Source organism: Drosophila suzukii, chromosome X (genome assembly GCF_043229965.1).
Source record: "Drosophila suzukii chromosome X, CBGP_Dsuzu_IsoJpt1.0, whole genome shotgun sequence".
NCBI lineage: Eukaryota > Metazoa > Arthropoda > Insecta > Diptera > Drosophilidae > Drosophila > Drosophila suzukii.
Window position 1 is genome coordinate 21,993,438 of NC_092084.1, and position 17,531 is coordinate 22,010,968.

The window sequence follows — 17,531 nt, forward strand, 5'->3', positions numbered from 1 at the left end:
TTTATGTTTGAAGTTTACTCAACCTTTCTCCCTCTGTCTCTCTCCATCTCTATCTCTATCTTTGTCGCTGTTCATTTCGTGTGCAAAATGATTTTGCTCTTGTTGCCAACAACTTTTGGTATGCAAATAGTTTGCAGTTTCCCCAAAAAACCCACTTCCAACTCAGCTCCCTTCATTTGCTATTGGGCGCTAGCCATGGAAGGAAATTGCTTATTTATGTTTTATGCATTTTCTGCCAAGCTCACGAGTTCCAAATTAGAAGCGTTTTCTTTGTTTTTGAAATATGTTTTCAATTTAAAGTTTACCAACGTTTTGACTTTCAGTTCTCTGTGCCACTTACAAGTTGTGGAAATTGGAAATTCTTCGGGGGCCACCAATGTAGTAAGCAATTCTCTAAACTCAGCAGATCAGAACTTGATTAAAATTTCACTAGTTTTCATTCATTTTTTCCTGCTTTTGAAAGAACTGAAAAGCAAAAATTTTACTTAGGTTTTAAGAGATTTAAACAAGAATCTTTAAGGGTATTAAACTGCAAAAAGTGACCTCATTTAGTGATTTAACTTACTGAAGTAGAAAATTGTTATCTATGACTTCTATCTTTAAACTGCCCTAACAAGATAAAGGCTACCTCTTTTCAGATTAAAGCGATAGTTTGCAGCTTATTTTGCAAAGTTTTTCAGTAATTCGTAAGCCAGCTTCAACGAATTCAGGCAGACAGTCGGTGGACTCTGAAGTTTTGCGATTTTAAGTTTTAAGATCAGCATCTTAGCCGGCTTGTAAGCCCCCCGATGACCACCAGGTGGCGTCTGGCGATCCCCCAGCTAATTGAATTTAAGTGGCTGGCTGAAAAGGTCCTCCCAAAGGAGCCATCAGGACCCCCTTGCTGTGTGTGTGTGTGTGTGTGTGTGTGCGGGGGCATAAACAAAGGCATGGGAAAACTTTCAGCTTGCATTTGTCGCTGGCAGCAATGAAAACGAAAACTTTTAAACGGAAATGCGAAAAGTTTTTCAGCAACTACAAAGCGCCACCTGCTGGCGCGAGCCCACTCGTTTTTTTTTGTTCTTGGTTAACCTTCTACTGAATTTTTCAGAAGATTTTCGATTTGTTTTAAACCTAATTACTAATTCAAGCGGATTTTGTTTTCTGCCACTGTGCTTATAGATTGGCTCGTTCTTCATGATCAACCTGTGCCTGGTCGTCATCGCAACCCAGTTCTCGGAGACCAAGAAGCGCGAAATGGAGCGGATGCGACAGGAGAGGGCCAGGTACACCTCCACCTCGACTTTGGCCAGCAGCACAAACAACTCGGAACCAGCCACCTGCTATGCGGAGATCGTCAAATATATCGCTCATCTGTGGCGACGCTTCAAGAGACGAATGTTAAAGAAGTACAGATTATATAAGTATGCTGCTTGTACCTTTTGATTTCATTCAATTATGTCTTCCGTTTGTTATTTTAGTTTCCGGTTTCCGCTCCCTTCCCTAGTCTCCCTCTCTCTCTCTCTCTCTCTCTAAGTCTTTGTCTCTCTCAGTCTGTTTGATTTAATCGACCCCTCGACCCCCTCGAAGCAAATGAAAAGCTAGAGAAAGCTGTAGGCTTTAGTCACTTGGAACTTGATTGATTACTAACCCATTAAAGCGACTAATTAGCGCACTAATCTCTCGCCGAAAAGATCAGCTCAATTTGACAGGGGAACTTGAGCAGCGAACGAGGACTTTGACCCAAACACCTGTGATTTCCTTAAAAATTTCAAAGATTTCTTAATTATTTTTAGGTTTGCCCTTGAAGTGGGCACTTCTTTTTTCCAAGTTTAAGTTTTAAGTTGTGCATATTCTAAGTCAAATTTCTTAAATTTCTGCGTCATAAACAGATTTTTACTTTTAACTACCTCATCAATTTGGTTTGGATCTGTTTTCTACATTTATTTTGTTAAGATTTTTTAAGCTTAACCTTTTTTCATTTTACTTTAAGTTCCCTTTTTTTTAAACTTTGCTTTTACTTTAGCATCTGTTCGAGTGTTTCGCAACTTGCTTATAGTTTATAGTATATCGAGCAACTTAGTAGCGAGATTTGTGACCAGGGCATGAATATGTAAAGCTAGAAGTTTCAAGCTAGACCAGTTATATAATATTCAAAAGTGCATCTTACATTGCTAGTATGTATTTAAACCCCTCATTCACATACATGGGTATTTCCCTTTTTAAACTAAATATATTTTACCAAAAGGGTTCAAGGGTTAAAAATTTTAAGCACTTAATTTACTTTGGACAGTCAGTGAATAAATTCAAGGACTCTATTTTTAACAACCCTTTAATCAAGAGATCCAGAGTAGAAATAAAACTATATATGAGCTTAAATTTAAAAGTACAAATATTTTTCGATTCCAATGAGAACCTTTTATATGTTATTACATTTTAGAACTACAAGGGCTTGTGACAAAACCAAGCAGGTCCTTGCCTTCTCTGAGAGCAAACTTAAGCCTAATAATGTAGTCCGGTGACCCAGACCAACAAATCAAAGTCTCCCGTGGGTGACCCATCTCTGTGACCACAACCCCAACACCCTCCATGTGCCTCACACTATATTGCTGCCACACTGTGATGCCACATTTAGAACAGAGTACAGAATACCGAGTTAAGCGAATGGCACTGAATCCGCAGATGGGACTCGTGTTAATTTGGATCATTTGCATTTTTGTACTGTCGTTGTCCTTAGTTCATTTGATTGAATTATGTAATTGCGATTGTTGTCTGTCTAATGGCTAAGCACACACACACACACACCAACACACATGCGACATGGCACTGACACTAATGAGAGTGCACGTACAAATGACCACCCCACCCTGAATCACCCCTGAAACCAACCCACCCCCTTAGCCGATGCACGTGCAACGAATCCACCCACATCTCCGTGCCACCTGACCCGCCCCAAATCGACCCCAAAAACAGAGAACACGATGTTTTGTGTACAGACATGAGTGTGTGAAACCCGCGGACTGTCAGTTGAACTTGTCGCTAATCGAATTGTTATTCCCACCCACTCTGCCCCGCTGCCACCCAACTACCCAAACCGTCATGGTACACCGCCACAGGTACCAGCGACAGCAGCGCAAGGAGGGCCTACTCCCCAATGCCGACAATTTGACCTTCTCGCCGTCGCGGATCAAGTGCCATCATCCCAAGTGCCCCAAGTACAGTAATCGCAAGCCGTCCAGCATTCAGGATCAGATGATTACCGTCATGGTGCCGCTAAATTCAGCAGCCAGCAATAACAATAACAACAACAACAGCACCAGTAGCAACCACAATGGCAGTGGAAACCACAGTGGTGGTGGGGGCAACAATGCGGCTAGTTGCACCACAGTGGCCCTGGTCAATGGGATAAATGGTAGTGCCGCCAGTGTGACCATGTCCTCGGCCCACCACCAGCAACATCAAATGCTGCAACAGCAACAGCAGCAGCAGCAACAGCAGCAACACTCCTCCTCCGACAACACAGAGCAATCGCTGGCCCCAGATGGAATACCCCGAAGTTCTTCGCTAAAAAAGTCCACAGCCCATCATCAACTGAAGCCCGAGGGCAGTGCCGCCGAGCAGAAGACCATTTTGCTCAAGTTCCCACAGCAAATGATCGATTCCGATCAATTAATTGTGAGTATAGCAGCCTTCAAGGCGATCAGCCCAATCCACAAAAATAGACCACCCAAATCGATTCGAACCGAAAAACAGTAAAGATAAACAGCTACAGATATGTATATTTCCAAATTGCCAAAACCAAAAAAAATAAATAGCCAGCCTACAAAAACAGACAGCATTCAAAACAGCAGCCACAAACGAATAAAATTAATAATAATAATAATCTCTCATATTTGTTATAAACCTTGCCAAATCGCATAGCTGCAGTTGGGAAATTTAGGCAAGGTACTGAACAATAAATAAGTTAAATAATATCTATAAATTGCCAGCATAAATTATGAAATGCAACTTCGGTGACACCGAAGCCTGAATGTCCTATGAAAATGCAAATCATAATTAAAAGGCAAGGGCATTCAGCCAGCGAACAAGTATCACCAAATATGCGATTCACATATAAAAGAATTTATAAGAAAAAAACACCTACAAATTGTAGATATAAACGATATGTTTGCATATTAAGTGCAGTTCAAATAGTTTTTGTTTGCTTTTTTGTTTATAAGCACATAGCGAATTGATTGTCCCATTGATAAATTCGTTGGCCATTGTTCTAGCCCCATTGTCCCGCCGAATTGCCCATTAATTATTTATATCATTTCGTTTTGTTTGCATATGTAAATGCCGTTTGAAAACAGAGACAATAACCAGACCCTGTTGTATGTGCATATGACTCCTATTAAATCCATTATAAATGTTAGACAAAGTCGTAGAAAATGGTTAAAGATTAAAGTGTATAAGGGGTGGTATTGGAAGTTCGCTAAAATTAAGTGTCGCAGTAAATTTGGTAATTAGAAAACCCTATAAACAATAAAATTGCCAGTAAAGAGGGTCAGAACATTTTTATTGATACCATAAAACCACTTTAATAATTGTTAGGTTGTAATATAAATAGACTTCGGGACCATTTAAGCTTCTGAACCCATGTATAATATTAATCTTCAATACTTCCAAGCCCATCTTAATATAGTTAATCGTTACTGGAGTTTGCTTGTAGTTAGTTCTAGACCCAGTTGAGCGTTATCTTCCATTTCATTCCCTCTAAGTCCGTGACAATGCCGTACAGTTGTTGCTACCCCACTGTAATACCGTTTTTATCGTACCATCGCACACCCGCAGAGCCATCCGTGCACCTCGGGCTTCCTCAGTCCGCCCACCTCGGCCAGCCGACGACCTTCGGTGATGTTCAACGAGTACGTGCTGCTGCACACGCCCCCCGCCCTCAACGCAGATCCGGCGGCGCCGGGCACGACCTCGACGGTCGCCACCACAGTGGCCACTGTTGCAGGAACGGCAGCAGCGGCCGCGGCAGCAGCAGCTGCAGCAGCGGCGGCCAGTGCCGGCGGTAGCAACAACAGCTCCGGCCTGAACAACCATCAGAACGGTAGCAGCGGAGTCGCTAGCGGAGCAACCGCCGGCGGAACGAATGAGAAAAGCAACATCTTTTCCACGGAGAAGATGACCCAAGCTGGTGATGGCAGCATATGGCAGGTATGTTTAGTGATATTTGTAAGATTCAAGCTTTTCGGAATTTGTTTGGCGCCCGAGGAGGAACTTTCCCCTACAAAGTCACTGTTTGGGCGCCATACTAGAATATTTTTTTAGTTAATCCTTTATAACAATTTCATCATTTCATATACTCCTTAATATGGATTATGCTTACCTATGTATATATATAAAAGTTTTTCGGTTTTTATGGGGCCCGAGGAGGGACTTTCATCTACAAAGTCCCTGTTTGGGCGCCATATTCATATTTCTTTGACTTCATCTCTTTTAGCAATTTTTCATTTCACAACATCTATATTTTTTGATCACCTATTCTAAAATTCCAATCCTATGTATTGCTTTTCAATCCCATTTTCACAGGTGAATCTACCGCAGACCATCGGCACCATTGCCAATCCGTATGCCGATTGCTCTGAACTGGGTATACACGATGCGATGACATGTCAAGAGCTCTTAGCATTCTCTGTGGCCTTTTCAGCGGCCTTGCCGACGGGCCAGAGTACGCTAGAGTCTTTCTACACATCGCTGGCCCGCTGCGATCCTCACACCGCTGAGGCGTTGAAGGCGCACCACAAGGCGCGCTCTTTGACGCCGTCTGGCCAAAATCAAACGCCACCCGGCGCCGAAGGAGCTGCTGTGGTGGTTGCCTCAACGGCCGGTGATCCCGGACAGACGCTCGAGCCCTCGACTGTGTCGGCTGTTGTGGGACCCATACCAGACACTCATGCGGCTCACCACCGCCGCAAGGAGCACTCGCACCATCATCAGTCCCACCACCAGCAGTCCCACCACCAAGATTCCCACCAACAGCCATCACACTACCAACAGGCTCACCACCATCACAATAACAACAACACCACCAGCCACAGCCGAAACTATCGCTCGCGGCAGGGTCAAGGCAACTCGCGAATGCGGGAACCACGCACTCCCACTGGCAACTATATGGAGGACTATGCCTGCTGCTATGATCTCTACCAGAATGCCCTGTCGCCACTGGACGAGCGGCCCAGGCAGAGATCGCCGACGACTCGCTGTCTGATTGCCGGCTATCGCTGTATGTCACGCGCCTGCAGCTGGGTTCGCCGCTATATAAGGCGATTGGTGGAGCACAAGTACTTCCAGCAGGGCATCCTGCTGGCCATCCTGATAAACACCCTGTCCATGGGCATCGAGTACCACAACCAGCCACCGGAACTGACCGCCATTGTAGAGACGAGCAACGTGGTCTTCTCCGGCATTTTTGCCGTTGAGATGCTGCTAAAGGTAGTTGCCGAGGGGCCATTCCGCTATATTGCCAATGGGTTCAATGTCTTCGATGGCATCATCGTTATTCTCAGGTGAGTGAGGAAGTCACCCGGGTGATATGGAAGATATCTTTTTTGAGCCTCGATAATCCATCTGACTTCCATCAACCCCCTCCCCCTGTGATATTAGTGCCATTGAGATCTGTCAGACGTTCATGGGCAACGGAACGGGGGGTGGTGGCTCCGGTCTGTCCGTGCTGCGGACTTTCCGGCTGCTCCGAATCCTCAAGCTGGTCCGATTTATGCCCAACCTGCGACGTCAGCTGTTCGTGATGTTGCGCACAATGGACAACGTGGCCGTGTTCTTCTCCCTACTCGTCTTATTCATCTTCATCTTCAGGTGAGTTCGATTGCCGATTATCCACCACCACCACCACAACTCACACCCACACACGGGCAACACAACACACCAACAAACACACTAACACACACAGACAGACTCACATGCACAAGAAATGAAGACACCAAAACTAAAACCAACACAAACACACACACGTAAGAAGAATGCGGAGATAACAAAAGTAATGATGAAAAAGAAAGAAATTTTAATATAATCCACAATCGATAGCCAAACCAAGTTATCGAACGCGACCCTACAAACAAAAAACTAATGTAATGAAAATGAGTGATTGACACAAATAACCCGAGCCACAGAAACAGAAACAGTTCAGTTTCGTTAGCCCATAGCAGTCGTCTTATGCCTAACAGTTCCTAGCGCCTCACTAGCTGCTTACCACATAGATTAATGTCCTACAACTAACCCATCCAGCCAGCCAACTGATACCCCCGCTCAGCCATTAACCCATCATTCTAAAAACCTATCACTTTCTGATAACTGTGAACCTAAGAACATTTCAAAAGACAGTTTTGTCACAGGAAAAAATATCGATAATCTACATATTTTAAGGTAGTTTAATAATGTTAAAAAAAGTTTTTGAAAATTCACTAAGTGTCGAAAACAATGCTTTCCAGATAACCTCTACTTATGAAATCTATTATCATGCTTTTAAAAGTACTGATGTCTAGACTTCCTGAATTAAGTCCCAAATTCACTGGACTTTATTATTAAAGCTTCAGTACAATCATTTGGAACCTTGTTGGTTGTAGAGCCTACGACCATTTGAAGACGTTTCTCTTCCATCCATTCTCTGTCATCTATTTTCCCTAGTTCACAGGATCCCAAAGACCTCTACCCTTGTCCACTACATAATCATACAAAGATTTACACGCATCTCTTAAACTCCTGCCTTTCCCAGTCCCCACCCTCATTTATTTGCTTCTTCGACACGATCATTTCTACTTGAGTACCACTTGAGTATTGCCTATATGAGTAAAGATTTGCCTTAATGTCTCTCCAAGCGATCTCTAACGATTTCTCTCTCTCTTACACCACTTAATCTTACGTTCTATCTCTTGGTATCTTTCTCACTTACTGTCTCTGAGTAACATTTGAAAATTATGAAAGAATCGTAGTTAGATGACGTTACAAGTTGTGTAACTTTTTAAGCAATCGATCTCGTATCCGTACCAGCAAGAACTGTACCTGTATCACTTGATTAATATACATAATTCTCTCGCTATATCTTTCCCGATCCAGTTTACCCTTCTTTATGTCTCTCTACAACTCCCGAAGTGCCGTTAGTTGTCGTACACTTTGAGTCCCCGCTCGTTCACTTTGCATTACTCTTACACACATCTTGTCACAACTCACTAACACGGACTAAATATCTCCCTCTTCCTCGCTTTCTCTAATCTCAGAAATTCGCTGTTTCTATCACTTTCTCGCTCGGTTTATTATCGATTTGAGTTTAATTTCAAGCACCGACCCAGTCGCTGCCTTTCTTGATACATTTTTGGGATATGTTCTATGTTCGCTACTTAAAACCTTAAAAAACCGTTTTCCAACACATCACATTCACGCTCTCTCTTTCCAACTATATCGCTGTCTATCTCTTTCCTCTCCGAATCTCTTTCTCTTCGACACCCAATCATTTGATGCTCATTTGGTTTTACACGCTACAACTACAGCAATAACAGCCACAGAAACAATTAGTTAGCTTAGTTAGTTAGCCAAAAACGCTTTATTCCATTTCAAATTAACTAAGTGTGTATCCTAGCTTCTTTTAGCGTTAACCAACACTGCAACATATACATGTATACACTACCACACACAAAAAGCTCTTGGCTTGGCTTGATGCATTTTCCAGAAGACTTGAAAATGCGGGCTTGAAAGCTTTGCTGCTCGGCGCTTTTCACACGGTCCCAGCACACTTACGATCAAAAATACACTCAACAAAAAAGTATTTGGAAAAAATAAACTTAAGAAAATACTTAAAAAGATCGTACGCTTAATTATTGTGTAGTTGCAGTCGCTGCAGTTTGATACATACCTATATATACCCGTACTCTCTTTCTATCTCTATATATACCTATATATGATTACTTGTAATTGATATACTCGTATAACTATGAATATCCAGTACTCACACATAGAACGACAACAGAAAATTAAAAAACAAGAACACACACATTAGCTAGCCTAGTTGCTAAAGTAAACGTAATCGAGTTTGTGTAGTTAGAATAGAAAAAACACAACAGCCACACGAAACAATCGAATAGACTCTACATAACCTCACAAACTATATATTAACAAGCAATTAATGAACCAAACGAATTGTAAATGGAGCTGAACACGAAAAAGAAGACAGCGTTATCACCGATAAAACAACTATATAAATGCCCCGAATAAACTCGCAAGAGAAAACTAAAATAAAACAGAAAACAGAAAATCAAAATCAGACCAACAAAACAAACCAAGCCAAGGACCAATTCTTCCCCATTAACAGCAAGGCTTCGGCTTCTAAGTATCTTTGAAGCGAACTGTACCTTCGTTTCCTTTCTATTCTGTTCCGTGGTCCGATGTAAGTCGATTAGGTGGGCCTTAAAAGTCCTCTTTCTCACTTTCTCTCTTCCAAATATTTTCATTTGTTAGCTTTCGTTTGCCGCTCACTTCACTAACAAAAACACTTACTAGCTCTAGCCATATCTCCCTTGCTCTCTATCTCTCTCTCTCTTAGCTTTTCTTATCATTCACCCACACTCTATCTCTTTCTTTCTTAACTATCTCTCTCTCTATATATATATATTTTGTCTCTCTCTCTATTTCTCTCTTTGTCACACTCCACACAAATTAAAAAATATACTAAAAACAATCCAATAATAATCGAATAAAATGAAAACCGAAAATTAAAATAAACCTAAAAAACTGTTTGCTAAACACAACCCAAAAAAATACCCCAAAAAACCAAAAACACAAAAAATATATAAGAATATATATTTAAAATAAATCGAAAACGAAAAACAATCAAACAACAAAAATATATATATATATATCATATTATATATCAACAAAACCAAACCATCACTTTAGTATACTCGGCATGAATCTGTTCGGATGTAAATTCTGCGAGAAAGTTAACGGAGAGATGATTTGCGATCGTAAGAATTTCGACAGCCTGCTCTGGGCGCTCGTCACAGTGTTCCAGGTAGACCCATTGCTATCAGCCTTATACCATACGTAAACCTATATGTATATATCTATACTACTACTACTACTATTACTACTCCTAATGTTACGCCATAATCTGCTACTAATATGATTACGATAACCTAACTGTTCATAAAATCGAAAAAGAACAAAAAAAATAAGAAAACCCAAAGATATCCATTACGAATTCCCAGTGAAATACGTTTTGATACGTTGAGCATTTAGCTTTCTTTAGTTTTCATTTTTCTTTCGATTTCGATTTGTGATTCTGTTTTCATTTCCGTTTTGATTCGAATAACCCTTTGTTTTCCGCTTCAATCGATAACTGTTGTGACGTTCTATCGCTCTCTCACTCTCACTCTGTGTCTCTGACTCTGTCTGTCTGTCTAACCATGTGTTTTTTGAGTGGGTGCGAGTGATTTAGATATCTGAGATTGTATCAAAAACTCGCACTCACAAAACTTTTGAGTTTCATAATTTCTTACCTAGCATTTCGGTTGCCAGACGTCGAGATCGACTAGCTAGCTTAGCCATCTTGCTCGCTCGCACTAATTTGTGGTGTGCCCTTGATTGAGTGTGGTATTCAGTTTAAGACTTGATTTCATATTTATTAACTTCGATTCCAATACCAATTACGATTACGATTACGATTCTTGATTTGGCATGCATGCGTTGACCGTTGCGATTACCGTTAGCAAAAAGTTAGTGTTAGTGTTAGAACTACCGTTTGCCGTTGGCGTTACCATTACCGTTACGAGTTCCATAGCAAGCAGCGCGCATCCGCATGTCGTTCGAAGTATTCGTATGTGGGAATGTCCATAAGCCATATGTTCATAAGATCCTTGTATGTGTGTATGTAATTGTGTGATGTACATTGATGCACCAGGTAAGCATTTCGGTTCAAGTATGTTGCGCGTTAAGCATGCTATAAAAATATAATGTAAATACATAACCGACTAGAACTGAGTTTGCATCCAGCATCTCGAACACTCTGCATACACTTCTCGAAAAGACTCACACGCATTATTTGTACACCTCTTTCTCTGCCTCTGCCTTTGCCTCTTTCTCTCTCTCTCTCTGTCTCGCTCGTGCCTTCTTTGTGTACCATATATGTATATGCTTCGATTTTTGTCACACACTTTGCTCTATGTCCTACGTTTAAGTATATACCTATCTTTAGACCATATGCTATTTTAGACTCTAAGTTGTATAGAACTCCACCCAAAAACCCTCTGAAAGGAGAACTCTCTCTGTCTCTGTCTCTCCCACTGTCTCGCACACAGACACAGCAACATATACACAAGCATAACCAACCAATCTCCCACTGTAATCTGTAATGGAAGTCCTCCCTTTTACTCAGACCCTCCAGGCACACATACATAGATACATACTTCATATGTACTACAGATTCTCCTAAAATCCGTAGAGTTCTTGGTCAGTTCAAGTTGCCATTTAAAAGGACACGAGACCAACTGTAGTCAAACTTTTTACACAGCCCACATTCTTAGGAGGTATATGTAAATACGCAAGCATTGAAGACAGATCGAGGACTACCCACCAACCACTGTGTATATAGACAGACAGAACTCACCATAAACGAGGTAGAAAAGATCAGAAGAATCCAGACCAGCAGAAGAACAGACTCCGTTGAGAAGACCCTTCTCTCTGTCTCTTTCTATTCTCTAAAGAATCACAAGTATCCCCGAATAACACCAAACCCACATACATATACATATATGTACAGGGACCACTAGATGAACCTACTACTCGTTTTTATCCTTAGACATAAGAATCGCAACTATATAATATATAAATATATATATACGAACCCAGCTCTCTCTCTATATCTATGAACCAGTTTATATAGCCATTAATGAACTATGATAACAGACACACATCTATGACTCTATAAATAAATACATATGTATACGGTATATATAAAACATATATATAAACCTGCAGCATACTCGGCATGTATCTGTTTGGCGGTAAGTTTTGTAAATTTTTGGACGAATCCGGACTCGAACGCGAGTGCACGTGTCCCGAAATAATCAGCCGGCATCCGCAATGCGAGTGCGATCGCAAACACTTCAACAACATTTTGTGGGCCACAGTCACAGTTTTCCAAGTAAGAACAATAATACAGCAATAAACTACCTACCACCCACTTACCCATAGACCTGTATCCCTAGATCCCTCCACCATCCCAAGCTGTACCAACCACAACCCTAAAGTACCCACTTTGAACAACAGCTACAACAATACCTATTAATACCACTCTGAAATTCTTGTGATTATGACAACATATTTAACGAATTCTTACGTATAGCCACGAACGTTCCCAGTTCCTAGTTTCTGCTCTCTTGTAACTCCTTGTTTGATTTGATTTACAATATCCAGCTCCTAGCCTTTACCTAAGTACTCACCAGTTGATTGTATTCCCTGAGTTCTCTTTTATTTAGCTTTGTTTCCGACCTTTTTTTAATATTGTTTCAATTCTGATGCCAGCAAATGTAGTCGTAGAGTTCTTCACACACCCAAACAACCACAAAAGCTTTTACGCCCAGACATACGACCATTGGGTAGGCTCAAATAAAAAGAAATATGATATCATCAATACCCTGTAAATATTTTCAATAGAAGGACAATCATCTTAACTTTACGATCAATGTGTGTGTATGTGCTTCCGCATTGGAGCTTTTCCCTTCTGTCACACAAACAATATTAGTAGAGATGTCAAGGACTATATAATTGGTTTTGATTCCAAAGAAATATTCCCATTCAGATAATTCCAATATTAAATGTAAAGGAAATACTTTCCATATTACATATTATGTTCATATTGGTTCCACAATTTCAGTCCTGAAATTTATTTATCTATTTCATGATCAATTATTCAGGTAACTAAAATATAAGTTTTTAATATAAATCGATAAATCGGCGATAAAGTTATCGACGCCATTGACATCTCTAGTACGCAGAATTCCGCGCAGCTGTACAAAGTAACCGAAGGTCCATTGAAAGGACTCACACTCGGTTGTCTCACATCAATCTTTTTCTCTCTCTATCCCTCTTCTATCTCTCTCTCCCTCTTTGTCTCTTTCTCTTTATCCCCATCTCTAACTCACACACACATACGACATAATCCAAGCAAAAACCGTTACCGCTGATGCTCCAAGTTTTGTTGCATGATTTTTGGGATCCTCACCTTAATTTGCCTCGGCTTTTGGCTTTCGGCTTTATAATTGTATGCCAGACCCGAATCAACTTTCGATTGCGACCTCTCAGAACCAGATGAATCATCTACAGCCACACTCATACAAACTGTATATATTGGTTTAAACCTTAAAGTCTTTTGTTTGTTCGTTGGTTTGTTTGTTTGTTTGTTGGTTCGTTGGCTTGTTCAAACCGAAACGAAAGTTTTTATTTCTCAATTTGCTGCTGCTGCTTTCCCCTCGATCTTTGCCTTTTCTATATCTCCTCCTTTCACCTAGTCGATCCATTTTAAAATTTGTTGCCAAGCAAGCTGTATAAAAAGCGTTGTTAATACATCTATATATTTTTAAAGTTGCTTATGCGCAATACAAATGTACAGCCACAGAAGTTTAGAGACAACAACAAAACCAAAATCAAATTAATTCGCCTCTTATATAAACCGCATTCGTATTGTATAGAAAAAATAATAAAACAAAAAACAAAAATCTAACTAAAACCAAATAGAAAAACCCATTGGCACTTTGTGTACAAAGCAAAAACCGAATGGAGCAAAGGCTCCATTAAAAATGTAAACATTTTACAAATTCGTATATGCAAGAGTTTTGTGCGCTTTTTTGCTCTTTGATTTAGTCCGAGAGCCTTTGATGATTCTCTTAAATTATTTGCTTTTGGCTTTGCTTATAGAGTGCTTATATTATGGTTTAATCTTGATTTCGATTTATTTTTGCTTTTGGTTCGTTTAATATGCCACACCACGAATTATTGTTTAAAAATGAATCAGTTTGAGCAGCTTTTTAACGGGCTGTCCACGGATATTTTGAGTCAAGCCGCCAACACTGCTTGATCTCCCTCAAGTCCCCATCTATAACTTTCAACTATCTCACTTTCTAAAGCTTTAACTACATACATCCGAGTCTTTTTGGTTATGTCTAAGCTAAATACAAGAAATTCTAATAGTTCTGAAAAATCCGAGTAAAAAAAAAATCACTTGAGACATTAAAAACACTCTGGACAAATGTTTCTTTGCTTTTTTTTTAGTTTTTGGAACTATTTTCTTGGCTTGTCCCTTGATTGCAGTTTTAATTTATTTTTCTTGATCACAAACGAAATACTTGGGTCCATCCCACTTTTGAGGACAAGTCTCCCATTAATCGATGATAATATTTTTAATTTAAACGCTTATTTTATGTATGCGCCTGAGTTACCCAACACCAAAATGTACAAACTGCTAGTGTTCCAATGCTAACCCAATGTGTAGGTACACATAAGTATGCCAATCCCACAGGAAGTGTACTCATATGTACCTATATATGTGCTAAAAGGACGTTTGTCGTTTTGATATCTGTCTGTCTTTTGTCTGACCTTTGACCTTCTTGCCATTTGTTTTCCATTCGTATTTCGTAACTAATAACTTCCTTAATTACTTACTTACTTACCTACTTTCTTTGCCACCCATCACAACATAAAATTACAAAATTTGTTTATTGGTATTTCGTTCTTTTTCTTTCGCTTCTTACGATATATATTCCGATATGTGTATCACGACATATATATCCATGCGTATGTATGTTAAATCTGCACCACGTTTGCCGCCCCGCCACTGCAACTGCCAAACTGCCACCGATCAACAACTACAACTCTACAACTCCAACTCTAATCAAAATCCAACAACAATCGACAACAACAACTACAACTCACCAAAAAAAAAAAAAAAAAAAAAAAAAAAAAAAAAAACTCGAAAACGAAAACCAACCAATGTTTTTAGATACTGACGCAAGAGGATTGGAACGTCGTCCTGTTCAACGGAATGGAAAAGACAAGTCATTGGGCCGCATTGTACTTTGTGGCACTAATGACGTTCGGCAATTATGTGCTATTTAATTTATTGGTGGCCATTTTGGTTGAGGGATTCAGTTCAGAGGTAGAGTTTTGCCAACAACATCCCCCTGTCCCAAAAAAAAACTTGAAATATTAAGAACCCAGCCTTTTCGAAACGATCTTCGGATCCTAATCGATTGGCTTTTTGATACAAATTAAATGATTTCCTATACGCATGCGACGCTTCAAATTTTGATCGGTACAAGAATTTTAAGAGCACGTTCGTCAGGTTCGAATCCAGGATTTCGTTGAGGGGGGATATTACAAAAAAATTGTTGAGTATAAATTCAACAAGGAAGAACGCTATAGTCGAGTACCTCGACTATCAGATACCCGTTACTCAAAGGGAAATGGAGATATGCAAGCAGCAAAGCGAAATTAAAATGCGCCACCTACCGGCGGTAGACAGATTTAAGCGTTATGGGCGTTAGAGTGGGCGTGGCAAATTTATTTTTGGATCAATCGATAGGTATTGACGACACCAATACATTTCAGTTAAAATTTTTTATCTAGCATGCAAATTGTGGGCGTCACAGGTTTTCGCGGTTTGTGGGCGTTTAAATGGGCGTGGCAAACTTTTTTTTAAGTCAATCGATAGGTATTGATGAGAACAATACATTTCAGTTAAAATTTTCTGTCTAGCATCAAAACTGTAGGAGTTACAGTTTTGGGCGGTTTGTGGGCGTTAGAGTGGGCGTGGCAGTCTACTGAAACAAACTTGCGCTGCGTAAGAAGCTCAGGAATCTGTACGCCAAATTTTAATAGCCTAGCTCTCATAGTTTCCGAGATCTCAGCGTTCATCCGGACAGACAGACGGACAGACGAACAGACGGACATGGCTAGATCGGCTCGGCGAGTGATCCTGATCAAGAATATATATACTTTATGGGGTCGGAAACGCTTGCTTCTGCCTGTTACATACTTTCCGACGAATCTAGTATACCCTTTTATTCTACGAGTAACGGGTATAAAAACTTGGAATAAAATACATATTTCATATACCTTTTTCCCGAGTGTGGGGATCTATGCCCCGTGGATCCGCGCATAAGATTCGTATTTAAAATCAACTTAAACAAAGATTAAAGTTTATAGTTTATTGTTAGCTAAACCGATTTGTTAACGTTGGGCTTAAAGCCTCAAAACATTTAAAATATTATATATTATATATATTTTTTTTTTTATAACTTTTTTACCTAGGAACTAAAAATATCGTTGTTTTGTGCATGGTTATGCGAATGCCTTAAGCGAAACATTTACAAACCTACGTATATTTGTAACCCTGATTAAAAATAATTCATAAACGAGTCAGTTGTGGGTAGTTTTTTTTACTGCTTAAGAAATAGTATGGTAAAAACCATTTAGTTTCCCTATTTCGTAAAAAACTAGGTTGAATTAGGGACACCCAGATCATAATATGAAGCATCGGTTGCGTCGCGAACCCAGTCCCACCGGCCCGTGCCTCCAATCCCCGCCTTTCTTTTTGAATCCACCGGCTGTGGCCGGAAGTGCCAGCCGATCCGGGTGGCCAGCGAGGGAGTGGGTCAGCCGACCCACCCAGTGCCACCATCCCGAACCGAAATCCATGCCACGCCCCCCCCCCCCCCCGCCGGTTGACGAGAAAGTCTAATTTTGAAATTTTGATTCCCTCAGCGAAATGAACGTCGCGAACGCGAACAGCGCGAGTTGGTTAAGAAACTGCGCGAGGAGACGCTGGCCGAGAACTACAGCGATGGTATGTACGATGAGTCGCGGAGCGAGGCGGACTCCTCGACCACCAACGATAGTTACTACGAGGTGCGCAACCGCTGGCGATCGGCGGAGGATGTGCGCAAGGTAAGTGAGCTCGAACGGATCGGGGATCGGGGATCGAGAAGATCAGGATCCCCTCCCAAAAACCAACCAGGTGTGATTGATTGAGATAAGAACCAAGACAAAAAAAAAAAAAAAATAGAGTGTCTGATAGCTGCATGCTGCATGCGAGTGTGTATTTGTGTGTGTGTGTGTGTCTGTTTGCTTGAGTGGCCCGAGTTGAATCCACGGTTCGTAATCCCCCCCAGCTGCAGGACTCCGCGGAGCACATCGCCGAGGCCAAGAGCAACATGCACCGCCAGCGCCTGCTGCAGCCCACCCACGACTACCAGATCAACGAGCTGCCCGCCTCCTCTACTGCTCCATCCGGCTCCGGCACCTCTGGCGCCTCCGCATCGGGTGAGCGGGACAGGGAGCGGGACAGGGATAGGGAGCGGGACAGAGAGGCGGGCGGCATGGGCAGCATGGGCGGCAAGGAGGAGGGGGCGCAGCATGCCAAGCCGCGCGGCGGCCTCAAAAAGGTAAGAGCACCACATGGAGCGATCCTCGCAGACAGACATGAACACTTGACACCACCT

The 17,531-nt window shown here is 41.2% G+C and overlaps 1 protein-coding gene across 10 annotated transcripts in view; it reads left to right on the plus strand.

Annotated features, from left to right (window-relative positions):
- Positions 1-17,531, plus strand: part of Ca-alpha1T (Ca[2+]-channel protein alpha[[1]] subunit T) — a 99,403-nt gene that overhangs the window by 70,415 nt on the left and 11,457 nt on the right. For 4 of the 10 annotated variants that reach the window (XM_070997446.1, XM_065867838.2, XM_070997439.1 and 1 more), the window contains 10 exons: positions 1,162-1,403; positions 3,096-3,654; positions 3,901-3,924; positions 4,813-5,184; positions 5,560-6,536; positions 6,634-6,843; positions 12,013-12,178; positions 15,032-15,187; positions 16,795-16,977; positions 17,202-17,474. In XM_070997446.1, the coding sequence (XP_070853547.1) occupies positions 1,162-1,403; positions 3,096-3,654; positions 3,901-3,924; positions 4,813-5,184; positions 5,560-6,536; positions 6,634-6,843; positions 12,013-12,178; positions 15,032-15,187; positions 16,795-16,977; positions 17,202-17,474 (3,162 nt within the window). Of the gene's footprint in view, positions 1-1,161; positions 1,404-3,095; positions 3,655-3,900; positions 3,925-4,812; positions 5,185-5,559; positions 6,537-6,633; positions 6,844-9,933; positions 10,049-12,012; positions 12,179-15,031; positions 15,188-16,794; positions 16,978-17,201; positions 17,475-17,531 lie in introns of those variants that run through there. The other 6 variants (XM_070997444.1, XM_070997440.1, XM_070997441.1 and 3 more) reach the window with 6 other exon arrangements.